The sequence below is a fragment of the Mobula hypostoma genome, chromosome 18 (genome assembly GCF_963921235.1).
Source record: "Mobula hypostoma chromosome 18, sMobHyp1.1, whole genome shotgun sequence".
NCBI classification, from domain to species: Eukaryota; Metazoa; Chordata; class Chondrichthyes; order Myliobatiformes; family Myliobatidae; genus Mobula; species Mobula hypostoma.
In genome coordinates this window covers 68,994,419-69,011,544 of record NC_086114.1, presented here as the reverse complement: position 1 = coordinate 69,011,544, position 17,126 = coordinate 68,994,419, and the positions used below count along the sequence as shown (strand labels likewise).

General features: G+C 43.5%; 1 protein-coding gene across 1 annotated transcript in view; it reads left to right on the top strand.

The window, feature by feature from the left end:
* The window catches only part of LOC134358252 (threonine--tRNA ligase 1, cytoplasmic-like), a 95,757-nt gene extending 80,402 nt beyond the window's left edge, over positions 1-15,355 (top strand). Inside the window, exons 13-18 of the mRNA XM_063070267.1 lie at positions 1,768-1,845; positions 1,932-2,032; positions 2,682-2,786; positions 13,601-13,673; positions 13,750-13,864; positions 14,809-15,355. Coding sequence (XP_062926337.1) covers positions 1,768-1,845; positions 1,932-2,032; positions 2,682-2,786; positions 13,601-13,673; positions 13,750-13,864; positions 14,809-14,945 — 609 coding nt within the window. The 3' untranslated portion in view covers positions 14,946-15,355. The remainder of the gene's footprint in view (positions 1-1,767; positions 1,846-1,931; positions 2,033-2,681; positions 2,787-13,600; positions 13,674-13,749; positions 13,865-14,808) is intronic.
* Positions 15,356-17,126: the final 1,771 nt, after the last annotated feature.

Genomic DNA, 17,126 nt, shown 5'->3' with positions numbered 1-17,126 from the left:
CCCCTGGTAGGATCAAAGACAAACTACTCTAAAAAGCCATCTCGTAGGCATTCAACAAACTCACTCTCTTGAGATCCATTACCAGCCTAATTTTCCCAATCGACCTGCATGTTGAAATCACCCATGACTATCATAACGTTTCCCTTTTGACACGCCTTTTCTACTTCCCATTGTAAACTGTGATCCACATCCTAGCTTCTTTCGGGAGGCCTGCATATAACTGCCATCAGGGTCCTTTTACCCTGCAGTTTCTTAACTCAACCCACAAGGATTCAACTTCTTCCAATCCTATGTCACATCGTTCCACTGATTTGATGCCATTCTGTACCAGCAGAGCCACACCACCCTGTCTGCTTACCTTCCTATTCCTCCAATAATCCTGGATATTGAGCTCCCAGCTACAATCATCACAGTATATTCATGCTATGACCACAAAGGGACACACTGAACAACTGCACTACATGTTGGGACCACTAGAGGACACACTGAACAACTGCATTACGTGTTGTGACCACGAGGAGCCAGACTGAACAACTGCATGTACATACTATGACCACTAGGGGATACACTAAACAGTTATGTTAGGGAAAATTATATAAAATCCAAGCAGGTATAGATGATTAAACTGCACAGAAAATACTTATACTTTATACTTTATTGTCGTCAAACAATTGATACTAGAATGCACAATCATCACAGCGATATTTAATTCTGCATTTCCCGCTCCCTGGATTATAAATATTAAATATTAAAAATAGTAAAAATCAGTAAATATTAAAAATTTAAGCTATAAATCATAATGGAAAATAGAAAAATGGAAAGTAAGGTAGTACAAAAAAACTGACATGCAGGTTCGGGTATTTGGAGGGTACGGCCCAGATCCAGGTCAGGATCCATTCAGCAGTCTTATCACAGTTGGAAAGAAGCTGTTCCCAAATCTGGCCGTACGAGTCTTCAAGCTCCTGAACCTTCTCCTGGAGGGAAGAGCGACGAAAAGTGTGTTGGCTGGGTGGGTCGTGTCCTTGATTATCCTGGCAGCACTGCTCTGACAGTGTGCGGTGTAAAGTGAGTCCACGGACGGAAGATTGGTTTGTGTGATGTGCTGGGCCGTGTTCATGATCTTCTGCAGCTTCTTTCGGTCTTGGACAGGACAACTTCCATACCAGGTTGTGATGCACCCTAGAAGAATGCTTTCTATGGTGCAACTATAAAAATTAGTGAGGGTTTTAGGGAACAGGCCAAATTTCTTAGTTTTCTCAGGAAGTAAAGGCGCTGGTGGGCCTTCTTGGCAGTGAACTCTGCTTGGTTGGACCAAGTCAGGTCATTTGTGATATTGACCCCAAGGAACTTAAAGCTTTTGACCTGTTCCACTTGCACACTACCGATGTGAATTGGGTCGTGCGGTCCGCTACTCCTTCTGAAGTCAACAACCAATTCCTTCATCTTGCTGACGTTGAGGGATAGGTTATTGTCTTTGCACCGTGCCGCCAGGTTCTTAATTTCCTCTCTGTACTCAAACTCATCATTACCCAAGATACAGCTGACAATTGTTGTGTCAATAACAATTATACCGTCTAATCCAACATGTTTCACCAGCAAGGAGGTATTTGATTCCTGTCCAGGTTACCTGGAAAGGGTAAATATTGGGTTGCCAGTGAATGAGACCTGGACTTGAATGAACATAAAAATTATTAATTTCAGTTTTAAAGGTGAAAGGTTAAAAGTTTTAATTTCAGAGCTGAGCTTGGTTTATTTGCCATGTTTTAGCAGCTGAAATGCAGTTTGGATGCATTTGGAGAACCCTGGAGACTGAGTGCAGAAGACGGAGCCTTCTACGGACCAAAGGTTAGACTGGGGAGTGTGTGTGGTTTCAGAGTATGCTGTCAATCTGAACCTCCCAGAGGCTTTCAAATTCTCTTAATTGACTGCAGATTGATGTTGACCTGAAGGATGCCCTGGGCAGATACCATCAGTGTGCCACCATCCAGTTGGACTTCCAGCTTCCCATTCGCTTTAATTTGACCTACGTTGGGTGAGCACAGTTTCAAGTTGTTGATGGGATCCTGTGTTTCAATATTAAACCTGCTCCCTTCCCTGCATGTAGAGTGCTTGAGTTGTAGGTAAGTACATCATCAGGCAGATTGATGATAGGATACACAATCATTTTGAGCTTGCGGGTGAGGGAGTCACTGTCCATTCTGCCCTGCAGGTCACGGTGCACGTTGAGACCCACAAGTGCAGATTCCCATACCACCAGCTTCAGGAACAGTTATTACCACTTAACATCAGGCTCCTGAACCAGGGCGGATAACTTCACTAATCTCGTCTCTGAACTGATTTCACAACCTGCAGGCTCACTTTCAAAGACACTGCATCTCATGTTCTCAAACTTTTTTTTGCACAATTTATCTGCTTTTTTGTTTGTCAGTTTTTGTTTATGCATAGTTTTTTTCATAAATTATGTTGTATTTCTTTATTTTCCTGTAAATGCCTGCTGGAAAATGAATCTCAGGGTAGTGTATGGTGTTAATAAATTTACTTTGACGAGCTTGGGTCTGATGTGTGCTGTGCCAAGGTTGAATAGTTCAGTTGAAGAATGATGAGTTTGCGAGACCAGTAAAACCATGGGTATTGTGGCAGAGTGAAGACTCATCTCTGTATCTGTGTGTTGCTCTCTTCAGCAAGGATGGAGCAGATGACAACCGTCCCGTTATCATCCATCGCGCCGTGCTGGGGTCACTGGAACGCATGGTGGCTATTCTTGCAGAGAACTATGCGGGGAAATGGTAATGTTCCAATACCAAACACTGCAGGGAGAATGAGTTTCCCACAGACACCGTGCCTTGTGTCCTAGGGCCATCTTCACAATGAATTGAATCAGAATCAGGTTTCATATTACTGGCATGTGTTGTGACATTTGTTGTGTTGTGGTCACAATACATAGTAACAAAAACAACTATAAATTACAATAGTATGTGTATATGTATATATACACACACACACACAAAAAACCACACACAAAGTTTTTATGTTTTATTGTTTCACAACATTGAATCACAGTGGATTTGGCTTTTTTGACACTGATCAACAGAAAAAGACTTTCATGTCGAAGTGAAAGCAGATCTCTACAAAGTGATCTAAATTAATTACAAATATAAAACAAAATAATTGATTGCATAAGTATTCACACCCTTTAATATGACACACCAAATCATCACTGGTGGAGCCAATTGAATTGAATTGACTTTATTACTGACATCTTTTATATACATGAGTAAAAATCTTTACGTTATGTCTCCGTCTGAATGTGCAATTTATATTAATTTATAATACAGGTGTTCCCCGCTTTTCGAACATTCGCTTTACGAAATCTCACTGTTACGAAAGACCTACATTAGTACCCTGTTTTAGCTAACAGAAGGTGTTTTCACTGTTATGAAAAAGGCCATACGCGAAAAAAAATCAGCGCACCGCTCTCCCCCGGATTCGGAACGGCATTCTCGCCAGCATTGCTTAAACACGTGCCTGTGAGCAGCCGTTTGCAAGATGAGTACTATGGTATCGGAAAAGCCTGAAAGAGCTCGTAAGGGTGTTACACTGAGCGTAAAACTAGACATAATTAAGCGTTTTGATCGTGGTGAACGAAGTAAGGACAAAGTGAGTTTGGCTTGTGGAAGCTGACAAAGATAATGTTGAAGAGGTTTTGGCATCCCATGACCAAGAACTGATAGATGAAGAGCTGATGCAATTGGAAGAAGAAAGGATAACAATCGAAACCAAATGAGTAATGATAAAGTACGACTTTAATTTTGAAAGGGTACGTAGGTTTAGGGGATATTTGCAGGATGGTTTGAGTGCTTACAAAGAACTGTATGATAGAAAAATGCGTGAGGCTCAGCAGTCAAGCGAGCCTTCCACATCAGACGACGAACCTCGACCTTCGACATCGAGGCAGGCAGTCATAGGAGAAGATGAGCTGCCTGCTCTAATGGAAACAGACGATGAGATGACACCCCAGTGACCCACCACCCCAACACCCAGGCTGCGGACAGATACCAATTCGTGGAGAATGCAGCGGTAGCCAGGAGACACACAGCACATCTTTAAGAAAAAAGCCGAAATAAACATAGAAACATAGAAAATAGGTGCAGGAGTAGGCCATTCGGCCCTTCGAGCCTGCACCACCATTTATTATGATCATGGCTGATCATCCAACTCAGAACCCTGCACCAGCCTTCCCTCCATACCCCCTGATCCCCGTAGCCACAAGGGTCATATCTAACTCCCTCTTAAATATAGCCAATGAACTGGCCTCAACTGTTTCCTGTGGCAGAGAATTCCACAGATTCACCACTCTCTGTGTGAAGAAGTTTTTCCTAATCTCGGTCCTAAAAGGCTTCCCCTTTATCCTCAAACTGTGACCCCTCGTTCTGGACTTCCTCAACATCGGGAACAATCTTCCTGCATCTAGCCTGTCCAATCCCTTTAGGATTTTATACGTTTCAATCAGATCCCCCCCTCAATCTTCTAAATTCCAACGAGTACAAGCCCAGTTCATCCAGTCTTTCTTCATATGAAAGTCCTGCAATCCCAGGAATCAATCTGGTGAACCTTCTTTGTACTCCCTCTATGGCAAAGATGTCTTTCCTCAGATTAGGGGACCAAAACTGCACACAATACTCCAGGTGTGGTCTCACCAAGGCCTTGTACAACTGCAGTAGTACCTCCCTGCTCCTGAACTCGAATCCTCTCGCTATAAATGCCAGCATACCATTCGCCTTTTTCACTGCCTGCTGTACCTGCATGCCCACTTTCAATGACTGGTGTATAATGACACCCAGGTCTCGTTGCACCTCCCCTTTTCCTAATCGTCCACCATTCAGATAATAATCTGTTTTCCTATTTTTGCCACCAAAGTGGATAACTTCACATTTATCCACATTAAATTGCATCTGCCATGAATTTGCCCACTCACCCAACCTATCCAAGTCACCCTGCATCTTCTTAGCATCCTCCTCACAGCTAACACTGCTGCCCAGCTTCGTGTCATCCGCAAACTTGGAGATGCTGCATTTAATTCCCTCATCCAAGTCATTAATATATATTGTAAACAACTGGGGTTCCAGCACTGAGCCTTGCGGTGCCCCACTAGTCACTGCCTGCCATTTTGAAAAGGTCCCGTTTATTCCCACTCTTTGCTTCCTGTCTGCTAACCAATTCTCTATCCACATCAATACCTTACCCCCAATACCGTGTGCTTTAAGTTTGCACACTAATCTCCTGTGTGGGACCTTGTCAAAAGCCTTTTGAAAATCCAAATATACCACATCCACTGGTTCTCCCCTATCCACTCTACTAGTTACATCCTCAAAAAATTCAATGAGATTCGTCAGACATAATTTTCCTTTCACAAATCCATGCTGACTTTGTCCAATGATTTCACCACTTTCCAAATGTGCTGTTATCACATCTTTGATAACTGACTCCAGCAGTTTCCCCACCACCGACGTTAGGCTAACCGGTCTATAATTCCCCAGTTTCTCTCTCCCTCCTTTTTTAAAAAGTGGGGTTACATTAGCCACCCTCCAATCCTCAGGAACTAGTCCAGAATCTAACGAGTTTTGAAAAATTATCACTAATGCATCCACTATTTCTTGGGCTACTTCCTTAAGCACTCTGGGATGCAGCCGGGCAGCACCTAATTAATTAGCTTGTTTATTTCGGCTTTTTTCTTAAAGATGTGCTGTGTGCCTCCTGGCTACCACTGCATGCTTCGCGGCAATGTATCAGGTCGCTGCCCGGAGGGTGGGGGCCACTGCACTACCCCAACCTCCGACTCAGCCTAACACACCATCATCAGTGTGCTCGATGCTGTCCCAATTCTGGTAAGTGATACTACACTGTACATACATTATTTCTGCTTTATATCGGCTGTGCATTTTTACGTGTTATTTGGTATGATTTGGCAGCTTCATAACTTAAAGGTTACTGGAGAGCGCTTGCGCCGTGTTTTTGCCGACGGCGCTTGCGTGAGATTTTCGCTACGGAGAACAGTTCAGGCAATGATTTTGGAAAAGTATTTCTACTTTATATAAGCTGTGTATTTATCATTATCATTCCTGCTTTAACTATATGTTACTGTTATTTTAGGTTTTATGTGTTATTTGGCATGATTTGGTAGGTTATTTTTGGGTCTGCGAACGCTCACAGAATTTTCCCATATAAATAAATGGTAATTGCTTCTTCGCTTTACGACATTCCTGCTTACGAACCATTTCATAGGAACGCTCTACCTTCGGATGGCGGGGGAAATCTGTAAATTATATGCACAACAGAACAGTCAATATAGCACAGAAATACAATTGTATCAGCGTGAATTAATCAGTCTGATGGCCTGGTGGAAGAAGCTGTCCCGGAGCCTGTTGGTCCTGGCTTTTATGCTGCGGTACCATTTCCCGGATGGTAGCAGCTGGAATCGTTTGTGGTTGGGGTGACTCAGATCCCCAATGATCCTTCAGGCCCTTTTTATGCACCTGATTTTGAATTGGTTTTCAAAGTCGCCTGATTAGTTAAATGGAGATCACCTGTATACAGTCAAGATGTTTCAAATTGATTGTAGTAAAAATACACCTGTATTCGAAGGTCCAACTTCTGGTGAGTCAGTATCCTGGCAAAATCTACACCATGAAGACGAAAGAGCAGTCCAAGCAACTCCGCAAAAAGGTTATTGAAAAGCACCAGTCAGGAGATAGATAGAAGAAAATTTCCAAATCACTTGGAGGACAGTTAAGGCAATCTTCAACAAATGGAGAGAATACGGCGCAGCTGTAAATCTGCCTAGAGCAGGCCATCCTCAAAAACTGAGTGACCCTGACAGAAGGGGACTAGTGAAGGAGGCCACCAAGAGAACTATGACAACTCTGGAGGAGTTACAAGCTTCAGTGGCTGAGTTGGTTGAGACTGCACATACAACAATTATTGGCTGGGTGCTTCTCAGCTTTATGGGAGAGTGGCAAATAAAAAAGTCAGTGTTGGGGAAAAAAAACTCACGTGAAATCTTCGCTAGAGTTCGCTAGATGGCACGTGGGAGACCCTGAAGATAGCTGGAAGAAGGTTCTATGTTCTAATGAAACCAAAATTGAGCTTTTTGGCTATTAGACTAAATGCTATGTTTGGCATAAGCCAAACAGCGCACATCATCAAAAACACACCATCCCTACTGATGGTGGCTGCATCATGCTGTGAGGATGCTTCACTGCAGCAGGCCCTGGAAGGCTTGTGAAGGTAGAGGGTAAAATGAATGCAGCAAAAGACAGGGAGGAAAACCTGATGCCTGCAAGAGAACTGCGACTTGGGAGAAGATTTGTTTTCCAGCAAGACAATGACCCCAAACATAAAACCAAAGCTACACAGGAATAGGTTAAAACAACAAAGTTAATGTCCTGGGGTGGCCAAGTTAGAGTCTGGACCTCAGTACAATTGAAAATTTGAGGCTGAACTTGAAAAGGGCTGTTCACTGACAATCCTCTTGAAGACAGAGCTTGAGCAGTTTTGTAATGAAGAATAGGGAAAAATTGTAGTGTCCAGATGTACAAAGCTAGTAGAGACCTCTCTGATCAGACAAGGCTGTAATTGCTGCCAAGCCTTCTTTTGCACAGTGTCTTTACAAGATGGGTGACCCCAGCCATGATCAGAAATTTTCTGCCTGGCATAACCAAGACTTGTGATGTGCACCAGCTGCTCATACAACCATCCACCACCTGCTCCCATGGCTTCACATGACCCTGTTTGAGGGGCGAAGCAGATGCACATCTTGCCCAAGTGTGACCTACAGGCTAATCAAGGGAAGGAGCACCTCATACCTCCTTTGGTAGAGACGTATCTCCACCCCACCCCCCCAATATGTATATATAAAAGTCCTGCAAAAACAGAAAGAAAAAGTGAGATATTGTCTATGGATTCGTTGTCCATTCAGAAATCTGATGATGATGGAGGAGAAGAAGCTGTTCCTGAAACATTGAATGTATGTCTTCAGGTAGCAATGAGAAGATATTCCTGGCATGTTCATGGTGATGGAGGTCTTTAATGATGGATACAGCCTTTTTGAGCTTGGTTTGAACTCTGGTGAATCAAATGCAGAGCATGCTTCATCATTTTTGTTGCCTTGACGATGGTTCATGCAATGTGACAGGAATGGATCTTGTCCGGGATTGCACCTCTCATCCTGGCTGGAATTCGCAACCGGGTTCGGACAGAAGTAACAGGTGATTCATCCTTGCTTACTGTATAGAGGTGCCCAGCTCCCGTCTGCAGCCATTAAGAGGTTTCACTTTGTATTGGGCTCATTTGGCTGATCAGATCTGAGCACAGGAATGCTATTGGGTTAAAGAAGAGTAGATGTTGATAAGGAAATCATCACTGTCAGAGGAGACTCCGTAACAGATGGGCTGTGGGGATGAGACCAGAATTTATCCTCACTCTGTCTGCCTCACAGGCTTTCCCTGTGATTATCACACTCAGCCAAGACTGACCTTTGTCTTCGTGTCATAGAAAAATACAGCATGGATATAAACCGTTCAGCCTCAACAGTCCATGGTGTCCACCCAGCCAGCTAGACACAATTTCATGCACTTGGCCTTCCATTCCCAGGATCATGCTTGTGAACTGATTCTGGACCCACTTCTTCCCTTAAATATGGAGACCAATGTTGCTCACTCTGTTCTGAGCCTGTGCCCTCTGGTCCTCGACTCCTCCACTATAGGAAACCTCCTCTCCACATTCACTCTATATCTCGGCCTTTCAAAATTCGATAGGTTTCAATGAGGATTCCCCCCCCCCCCCCATTCTTCGAAATTCCCGTGAGTACAGGTACAGGACCATTTAACACTACTCATAAGTTAACCCTTTCATTCCTGGAATAATCCTCATGCTCCTCCTCTGGGCCATCTTCAATTGCTGAATAGAACATAGAACATAAAAATCTACAGCACATTACAGGCCCTTCGGCCCACAATGTTGTGCCGACCATGTGACCTACGCTAGGAGCTGCCTAGAATTTCCCTACCGCATAGCCCACTATTTTTCTAAGCTCCATGTACCCATTTAAGAGTCTCTTAAAAGACCCCGTTGTATCCACCTCTGGCACTGTTGCTGGCAGCCCATTCCACACTCCCACCTCTCTTGAAAAACTTACCCGTGCCATCCTCCCTGTACCTACTTCCAAACACATTAAAAACAATGCCCCCTCATGTTAGCCATTTCAGCTCTGGGATAAAGCCTCTGGCTATCCACACAATCAATGCCTTTCCTCTATCAGGTCACCTCTCCTCCATCACTCCAAGGTGAAAAAGCCAAATTCACTCAACCTATTCTCATAAGGCATGCTCTCCAATCCAGGCAACATCCTCATAAATCTCCTTTGCACTCCCACTGTAGTATCTGCATCCTTCCTGTCGTGAGGTGACCAGAACTGAACACAGTACTCTGAGTGGGGTCTGACCAAAGTCTTATATAGTCGTAACATTACCTCATGACTCTTGAACTCGGTCCCACAGTTGATGAAGGCTAAAGGTTGACTTATACTTCTGCGTAGTAGCCTACGCAAGTGGCCTATGCCATTGTGAGCATTTATACTTGTGCGTTGGTGAGTCTACGTCGCTCTGCAGTTCACCACCAAAACACTAGCTGGCGGTGGGGTTTCTATGCCACTGTGTTGAGTTTCTTCATACGCACAGTATACTCAGAGACTGGCAATCACCATTCGAGTTTTAGCTTCAGGTGGAAGTCAGGCTGTAGCAGCTAGCTACAAACTGGCGTCAAGCACGGGGTCCTCCATAATTTCAAAGGTCTATAAAGCTTTGTAAGCTTTTGCAGCGCAGGAGGAAATGTGATGCTACCAAGCAGACCAATCACAGTTGTTGCGGTCTGTGTCGCCGCAATGCATAGTAACATTTTTGGGGAGGTGCGCATCAGGCTACGGCGTACCTACGGCATAGATTTGATGCAGAAGTATAAGTTGGCCTTTACACACCATACACCATGAGTCCTGACGAAGGGTCTCGGCCTGAAACGTCGACTGTAGCTCTTCCTGGAGATGCTGCCTGGCCTGCTGCGTTCACCAGCAACTTTGATGTGTGTTGCTTGAATTTCCAGCATCTGCAGAATTCCTGTTGTTTACACACCATATGCCTTGTTAACAACATGATTGACAATGTTTGTTGGAGCAGACTGATGAATGTTGCCTGTGTGGATTGTGACTGTACTCTTTTGGCTGAGGTGTATAACCAGTTTATAGGGCTTTCCCCTGCCCTGCCAGCAACCCCTCACCATTCGTTGATGGAGGAGGAGGGAGGGGAGGAGAGTGGAAGGAGAGGAGGAAGTTGCTGCACTAGATGTCTATGCTCTGCTTCAGATTGTGACTGGTTTCTCTCCAGCTTCCTCCCAAATTATGCAAGGTAGCAGTAGGACAGTGATTCCCAATAGGGGCAGTTAAGTGTCCAGAGTTAGAGGAAATAGAAGTCGTCAGGAGGTGTTCAAGATTCTTGGGGGGGGAGGGTGTCGATAAGCAGCACCCTAACTTGAAGCATGAGACCCGACCAATTGTTAGTACAGCAGGCAGTTCCCAACAAAAAGGATGAGGCACTGGAATACAGGAAGAGCCATAGGTCTGCAGGCGGTGAGCACTTGTCACAACGCGTCTGAAACACCGCAATCTCATCCAGCCTTACCAACCAAACAGACATTATTGGGGATGTGTAAATTAGCACTCAGGGTGCCCAACAGTTCCTCCTGACTCACAGCATGGAAAGAGTTCATGCAATTTACAGTTGGTAGGTCAAGTACACGCTCTCAACTTTCTCTACAGGTCTACGGAAAACAGGTCTCGCAATGATACAGCGGAGGCCGGAACCAATCAGTGAACCTGACAACCCCAAGGATTCCTCCTGAGGTGTTCAAAGCGACCTTGGCTTCATATTTGTGGTTAAGAATTGTGTGATTAGTCAATTGCGCTAACTGCAATAGCTTGCCAAACACCAGCTCCATCCTGACTAACATTCAGATTCCAACCTGAATCCTTGTCAGCATAATTCTTGCTGTTGTGATTGTCTTCATCTTTGCCTCACCATTTCTTGGCATGTCATCTTGCTGTCGCTGTGAACATCCAATAGGCATTCCCAGTTTGTGTTAATTTTTTATTTTAATTTAGCCCCATTAATGATGGATAAATATGTCAGCATGGTCTTGATCAGTATGAAGGCAAAGAAGCCTTGAATTCTAATCCTGCTAAGAAATAGAAACTACGGAGAGTGCATCAATACAATGTTTCACAACTGGAGTATGGTTTTATTCCGTTCCCATGTGTCTTATTTGTAATACTGTACTGTCTAACCAAGCCATCAAGATTGCAGGAACACTTCCATAAAAGACACCCTGAAGAGGCTACTTACTGTTTTAGAAGATAAACCTTTTCAGAAGATGAAAGAAGCATTTTCAATTTCAAATGCTTTACACACTGGAGTCATTTGCCAAGAAAGCTAAAAATGACCTTGATAGTGGTCTTGTTGCTTCTTATAACATTTCCAAAATGATAGTAAAGTGTGGATAATCTCACACAATTGGTGAAAGATTAACAATATCAGAAGTATCAGAAGTGTCCACCACTGTTCTCAAAATGGATGCCAGTATTTTAAAATCAATTCCTCTGAGTAGTAACTCTGTTGCTTGTCATATTGATGAAATGAGTGAAGACATTGAGTATCAACTGTGCACAGAGCTACAAGACAACGAGGCATTGCTAATAGCATATGTAAGGTTTATCAAAAATGGAAAAGTTAATGAAGAGATTCTTTTTTGTAAAAAGTTAAAAACAATTATCAACGAAGGATCAATCTATGATCTCAAAATGTATAAAAACATTCTGATTAGGAAGATAATTTTTTGTACAACAGATGGAGCACCATATATGACAGGTCGCCATGTTGGTTTAGTGGCATTCATGCAAAAAGGAATTCCAAAATATGTTTGCAATCCACTGTGTAATTCATCATCAACGTCCCACAGCCAAAAACCTCAGCCAGCAATTCTTTTTCCAAGCATGACTCTTGAAATATCTTCTATCAACCAAATGAAAGCTCATCTATTAAATAGCAGAATATTTCACCAGTTATTCAAAATTATGATAAAGAGTTTAAACACTTGCTCCTTCACACTGAAGTGCATTGGCTGTGCTGCTGCCTAAGACATATATTTTTTTCTTTTTGACACTGTGGTTGAACTTCCACTTAAAGTCATCAAGAACTTGGGAAACATGATTAAACTTCTCCATGGAGATGTGGCATACCTAGCCAATCTGTATGACAAAATGAACATTCTAAAAATGAAACTGCTGGGTGAGAATTTCAATTTAGTCCTGGCAAAAAGTGCAATGTCCTCTATCATCTGAAAATTGGAAACATACAAGCCAAAAATTGGGAAAAGAATGTTCTCACAGTTTCCCTGCATGGCCAGTATGGTACTCTCTTTAACAGACAGTGATTCACAAGAATACTGCTTACACCTGCAGTCACTGAAGGAGGATTTTCAAAATCGATTCAAGGATTTGAACGATCTGGAAATTTCAGACAGGGTAATTAACCCATTTCTTTGCAAGGTGGAAGAACAGGAAGAGAGCTTACAAGAAGAAATTATCAATATTCAGAACGATGAAGAAGCAAAAATGCTTTTCAAAAATGTCGGCTTTTATGGTACGTGACTACGCTATCATACAAAGTTTCCTGGTCTTTGGAGAAGAGCCAAACCTCTCTTCATTGCATTTCCATCTTCCTACCTTGTTGAAAGAGGCTTCAATACAGTGAACCACATACCCATAAAAAACAGAATCCGCTTGAACATTGTTGTGTGTGGGGACTTGAGGCTTTTGCTGTAACAACTTGAACCAGATATTTCAACTCTTGATAAAAACCATGAAGCTCAAGGATCAGATAGATATCAGAGCTTCTGTACAGTGCACAGGTACTGTGTAAGCTAGGTTTAAAGACAAGTAAAAATTTAAAGCAGAATCATTTTTCTCATAATTATAATAAGTACTTTATTGATCCCGAGTGGGAAATTATTTCGTAACAGCAGCAACATTTAAAAACACACTCAGCAATGATAATAAATAATAATAATAAATATAATAAGTAATAAAGAATAATACGTATACACAATAATAATTTACCAGTGTAATAATGCAATAATGTACAAAACAATAAACAGAAACTGTTGTACTATGATGTGTGTTCTCCTGTCGCACAGAGATGAACTGTTGAAAATGGTGGACTTGTTTTTAAACCACAAGGGCGCTGGAAAGTATATTGTGCCTAAGAGGGGCATTGGCAACTATGAAGGTGCTTTTGGGGGTGTCGGGCTAAAAAAGGTTGGGAAATACTGCTGCAGGAGAATGTGTGTGGAATGGAATCTATAGCACTACAGCATGGCTACAGGCCCTTCAGCTCATCCAGTCCATGCTGACTACATTATCCATGAAATGCAGTGAGTTGTTAAGGCTGATTTTGTGCAACATGTTTTTAACTGTTTCTGTTTTATTTTTAAACTCTAGGCCATTCTGGCTTTCCCCTCGGCAGGTTATGGTGGTCCCTGCTGGCCCAAGCAGTGAGGAGTATGGCCAGAGGGTAGGCAAAGTGCAATTTCCTCACAGGTCACGTGTGCTACTTGGTACAAACTGCTCCTAACACTTGTCTCTTGTAGGTTTGCCAGGAATTGCTTGAGGCTGGTTTCTTGGCTGACGTGGACCTGGACTCTGGCTCTTTGCTGAGTATGAAGATTCGGAATGCTCAACTTGCTCAGTACAATTTTATCTTTGGTAAATCACTCCACGCTGAGATATCCTGACCTTCACACTTGTTGTCTTTGCTCTGGGAGGTACAGCTCTTTGGCAGATCTTGTGTTGTACCGAGGATGTGGAGAGATCCCTCCTGGAATAGACGGCTATTGCTAGAATTAATGGTGCACTTTGAACCCAGTTTCACTGGACAGTCTAAAAGTTTTGCATTTACTGTGGCAGATTAATTTATTCATTTTGGTGCCATCCTGAACTCCCTGGAAAGAGGAATCTCTGAATATTCAGGGTCAAGGGAAGGGAGAAAGAAAGAGGCAACGTGGAGCAGTGGGGCTGGGTGCTGAGGGGCAATGGGGTGGTTAGGTAGAAGAGTGATGGAGCAGAAGGCTGAGAGTCAATGGGGCAGAGGGTGAGAGGCAGAGGATAAGGCAGTAGGCCAAGGGGCAATGAGGATGGGGCAGAGGGCTGAGGGTTGATGGGAATGGGATCATGGGGCTGCGGCGGAATGGGTCTGGGTGAGCAGGTCCCCTCTGTGGGAAGCCATGGAGTACATGGGTCAAGCTGGGGAAATGACAGAGTGGGGGTGGGAGCTCTGCAGTTCCAGGCTCTGTTTCCTGACCATGAAGATACCAGGGAGCTTGGGTGGAAGGTGAGTGTCCCCGGTATGGATATGACAAAGTAAGCAGGTTATCATTGAATTAGACTAGCCAGAGAAAAGCAAGGTCAGATCGGCAACAAGACTCAATCCAGAAGAGGTAAACTTGGGCTGAGGTTTGTGGAGGCTTTGAATAGTTCTGTCCATCCCAAAGGGGAATAAAGATTTGTGTAGAAGGAACGATTATTTACGATATGCATGGGTGACCCAGTGTCCTACTGCACTCTATTATCTCACTGAAGTTTTTGTTCCACTGTTGGTTAGTTGTACTGAAGACAAGTCAATTTTTATTGCACCTCATGTTTGCCTACAGTGGTTGGAGAGAAGGAGGAAGTGACGGTCCACTCAAGAGATGACAAAGTACACGGTGAACACTCCCTAGCAGCAACGTTGGAGAGACTAAGGCAGCTGCAGGAGCAGCAAGTCCTTAGAGCTGAGGAAAAGTTTTAGATTTCCATCTCAATGGTTGCATGCAGCAGAAAACTGAGGCATGAAAAATATAAAACTAAGGATAGTTTGGAAATATTAAAATGAATTGCTAACTGCAAATGCGAGTTTAATACCTGTCTGAAGTGCAAGGTAGCCTCTTCAATAAACGTCTTTAATACTTAAAGTTATATAATTTCCAAGATTGTCATTTCCAGTACATAAGTGTAAAGGAGAATGAAATACTTACCACTCTGGATCCGATGCTGCTAAAAAAAACTGTATAGTAAAGAACACAAAAATAACAGTAAAAAAACACTAAATGTAAGATGGCTTACTAGATTGATTGCATGTCCATAAAGTGGTGTTTAGGAGGGGATTACAGCTCACTGTATGTATGTTACATGAAGCAAGTAACAATAAAATAAAAAGAAACCACAACAGTAATGTTTGATTTTTGTGCTGCTGCTGTGTACCTCCCTGGCAGCTGACTACTTGTGCAAATCTTTCTTCTGATATTTAGTGGATTGCAACATGGAACAGTAAAGCACAAGTACAGGCCATCCTGTCTGTCCTAACCATGATGTCAATCTAATTGATCCCGTTTGCCAAAACCAGCTCATGCAGGTGGATGGGGAGAGAATAGAACATAGAATAGTACAGCACAGTACAGGCCCTTCAGTCCACATTGTTGTGCCAGCTCTCAAACCCTGCCTCCCATATAACCCCCTCCCCGCACCTTAAATTCCTCCATATACCTGTCTAGTAGTCTTAAATTTCACTAGTGTATCTGCCTCCACCACTGACTCAGGCAGTGTATTCCACGCACCAACCACTCTCTGAGTAAAATAATATCCCCTTGAACTTCCCACCCCTAACCTTATATCGAGCAGTGGTGCCCCGGGGAAGAGGCGCTGGCTGTCCACTCTATCTATTCATCTTAATATCTTGTATACCTCTATCATGTCTCCTCTCATCCTCCTTCTCTCCAAAGAGTAAAGCCCTAGCTCCCGTAATCTCTGATCATAATGCATACGCTCTAAACCAGGCAGCATCCTGGTAAATCTCCTCTGTACCCTTTCCAATGTTTCCACATCCTTCCTATAGTGAGGCGACCAGAACTGGACACAGTACTCCAAGTGTGGCCTAACCAGAGTTTTATAGAGCTGCATCATTACATCGCGACTCTTAAACTCTATCCCTCGACTTATGAAAGCTAACACCTCATAAGCTTTCTTAACTACCCTATCTACCTGTGAGACAACTTTCAGGATCAGTGGACATGTACCCCGAGATCCCTCTGCTCCTCCACACTACCAAGTATCCTGCCATTTACTTTGTACTCTGCCTTGGAGTTTGTCCTTCCAAACTGTACCACCTCACACTTCTCTGTGTTGAACTCCATCTGCCACTTCTCAGCCCACTTCTGCGACCTATCAATGTCTCTCTGCAATCTTTGACAATCCTCTACACTACAACACCACCAACCTTTGTGTCGTCTGCAAACTTGCCAACCCACCCTTCTACCCCCACATCCAGGTTGTTAATAAAAATCACGAAAAGTAGAGATCCTAGAACTGATCCTTGTGGGACACCACTAGTCACAACCCTCCAATCCGAATGTACTCCCTCCACCACCACCCTCTGCCTTCTGCAGGCAAGCTAATTCTGAATCCACCTGGCCAAACTTCCCTGGATCCCATGCCTTCTGACTTTCTGAATAAGCCTACCGTGTGGAATCTTGTCAAATGCCTTACTAAAATCCATATAAATCACATCCACTGCGCTACCCCCATCTATATGCCTGGTCACCTCCTCAAAGAACTCTATCAGGCTTGTGAGACACAATCTGCCCTTCACGAAACCATGCTGACTGTCCCTGATCAGACCATGATTCTCTAAATGCCCATAGATCCTATCTCTAAGAATCTTTTGCAACAGCTTTCCCATCACAGACGTAAGGCTCACTGGTCTATAATTACCCAGACTATCCCTACTACCTTAACAAGGGGTCAACATTCGCCTCCCTCGAATCCTCCAGTACCATTCCCGTGGACAACGAGGACATAAAGATCCGAGCCAGAGGCTCAGCAATCTCTTCCCTCGCTTCATGGAGCAGCCTGGGGAATATTCCATCAGGTCCCAGGGACTTATCCATCCCAATGTGTTTTAATAACTCCAACACCCCCTTAATATCAACATGCT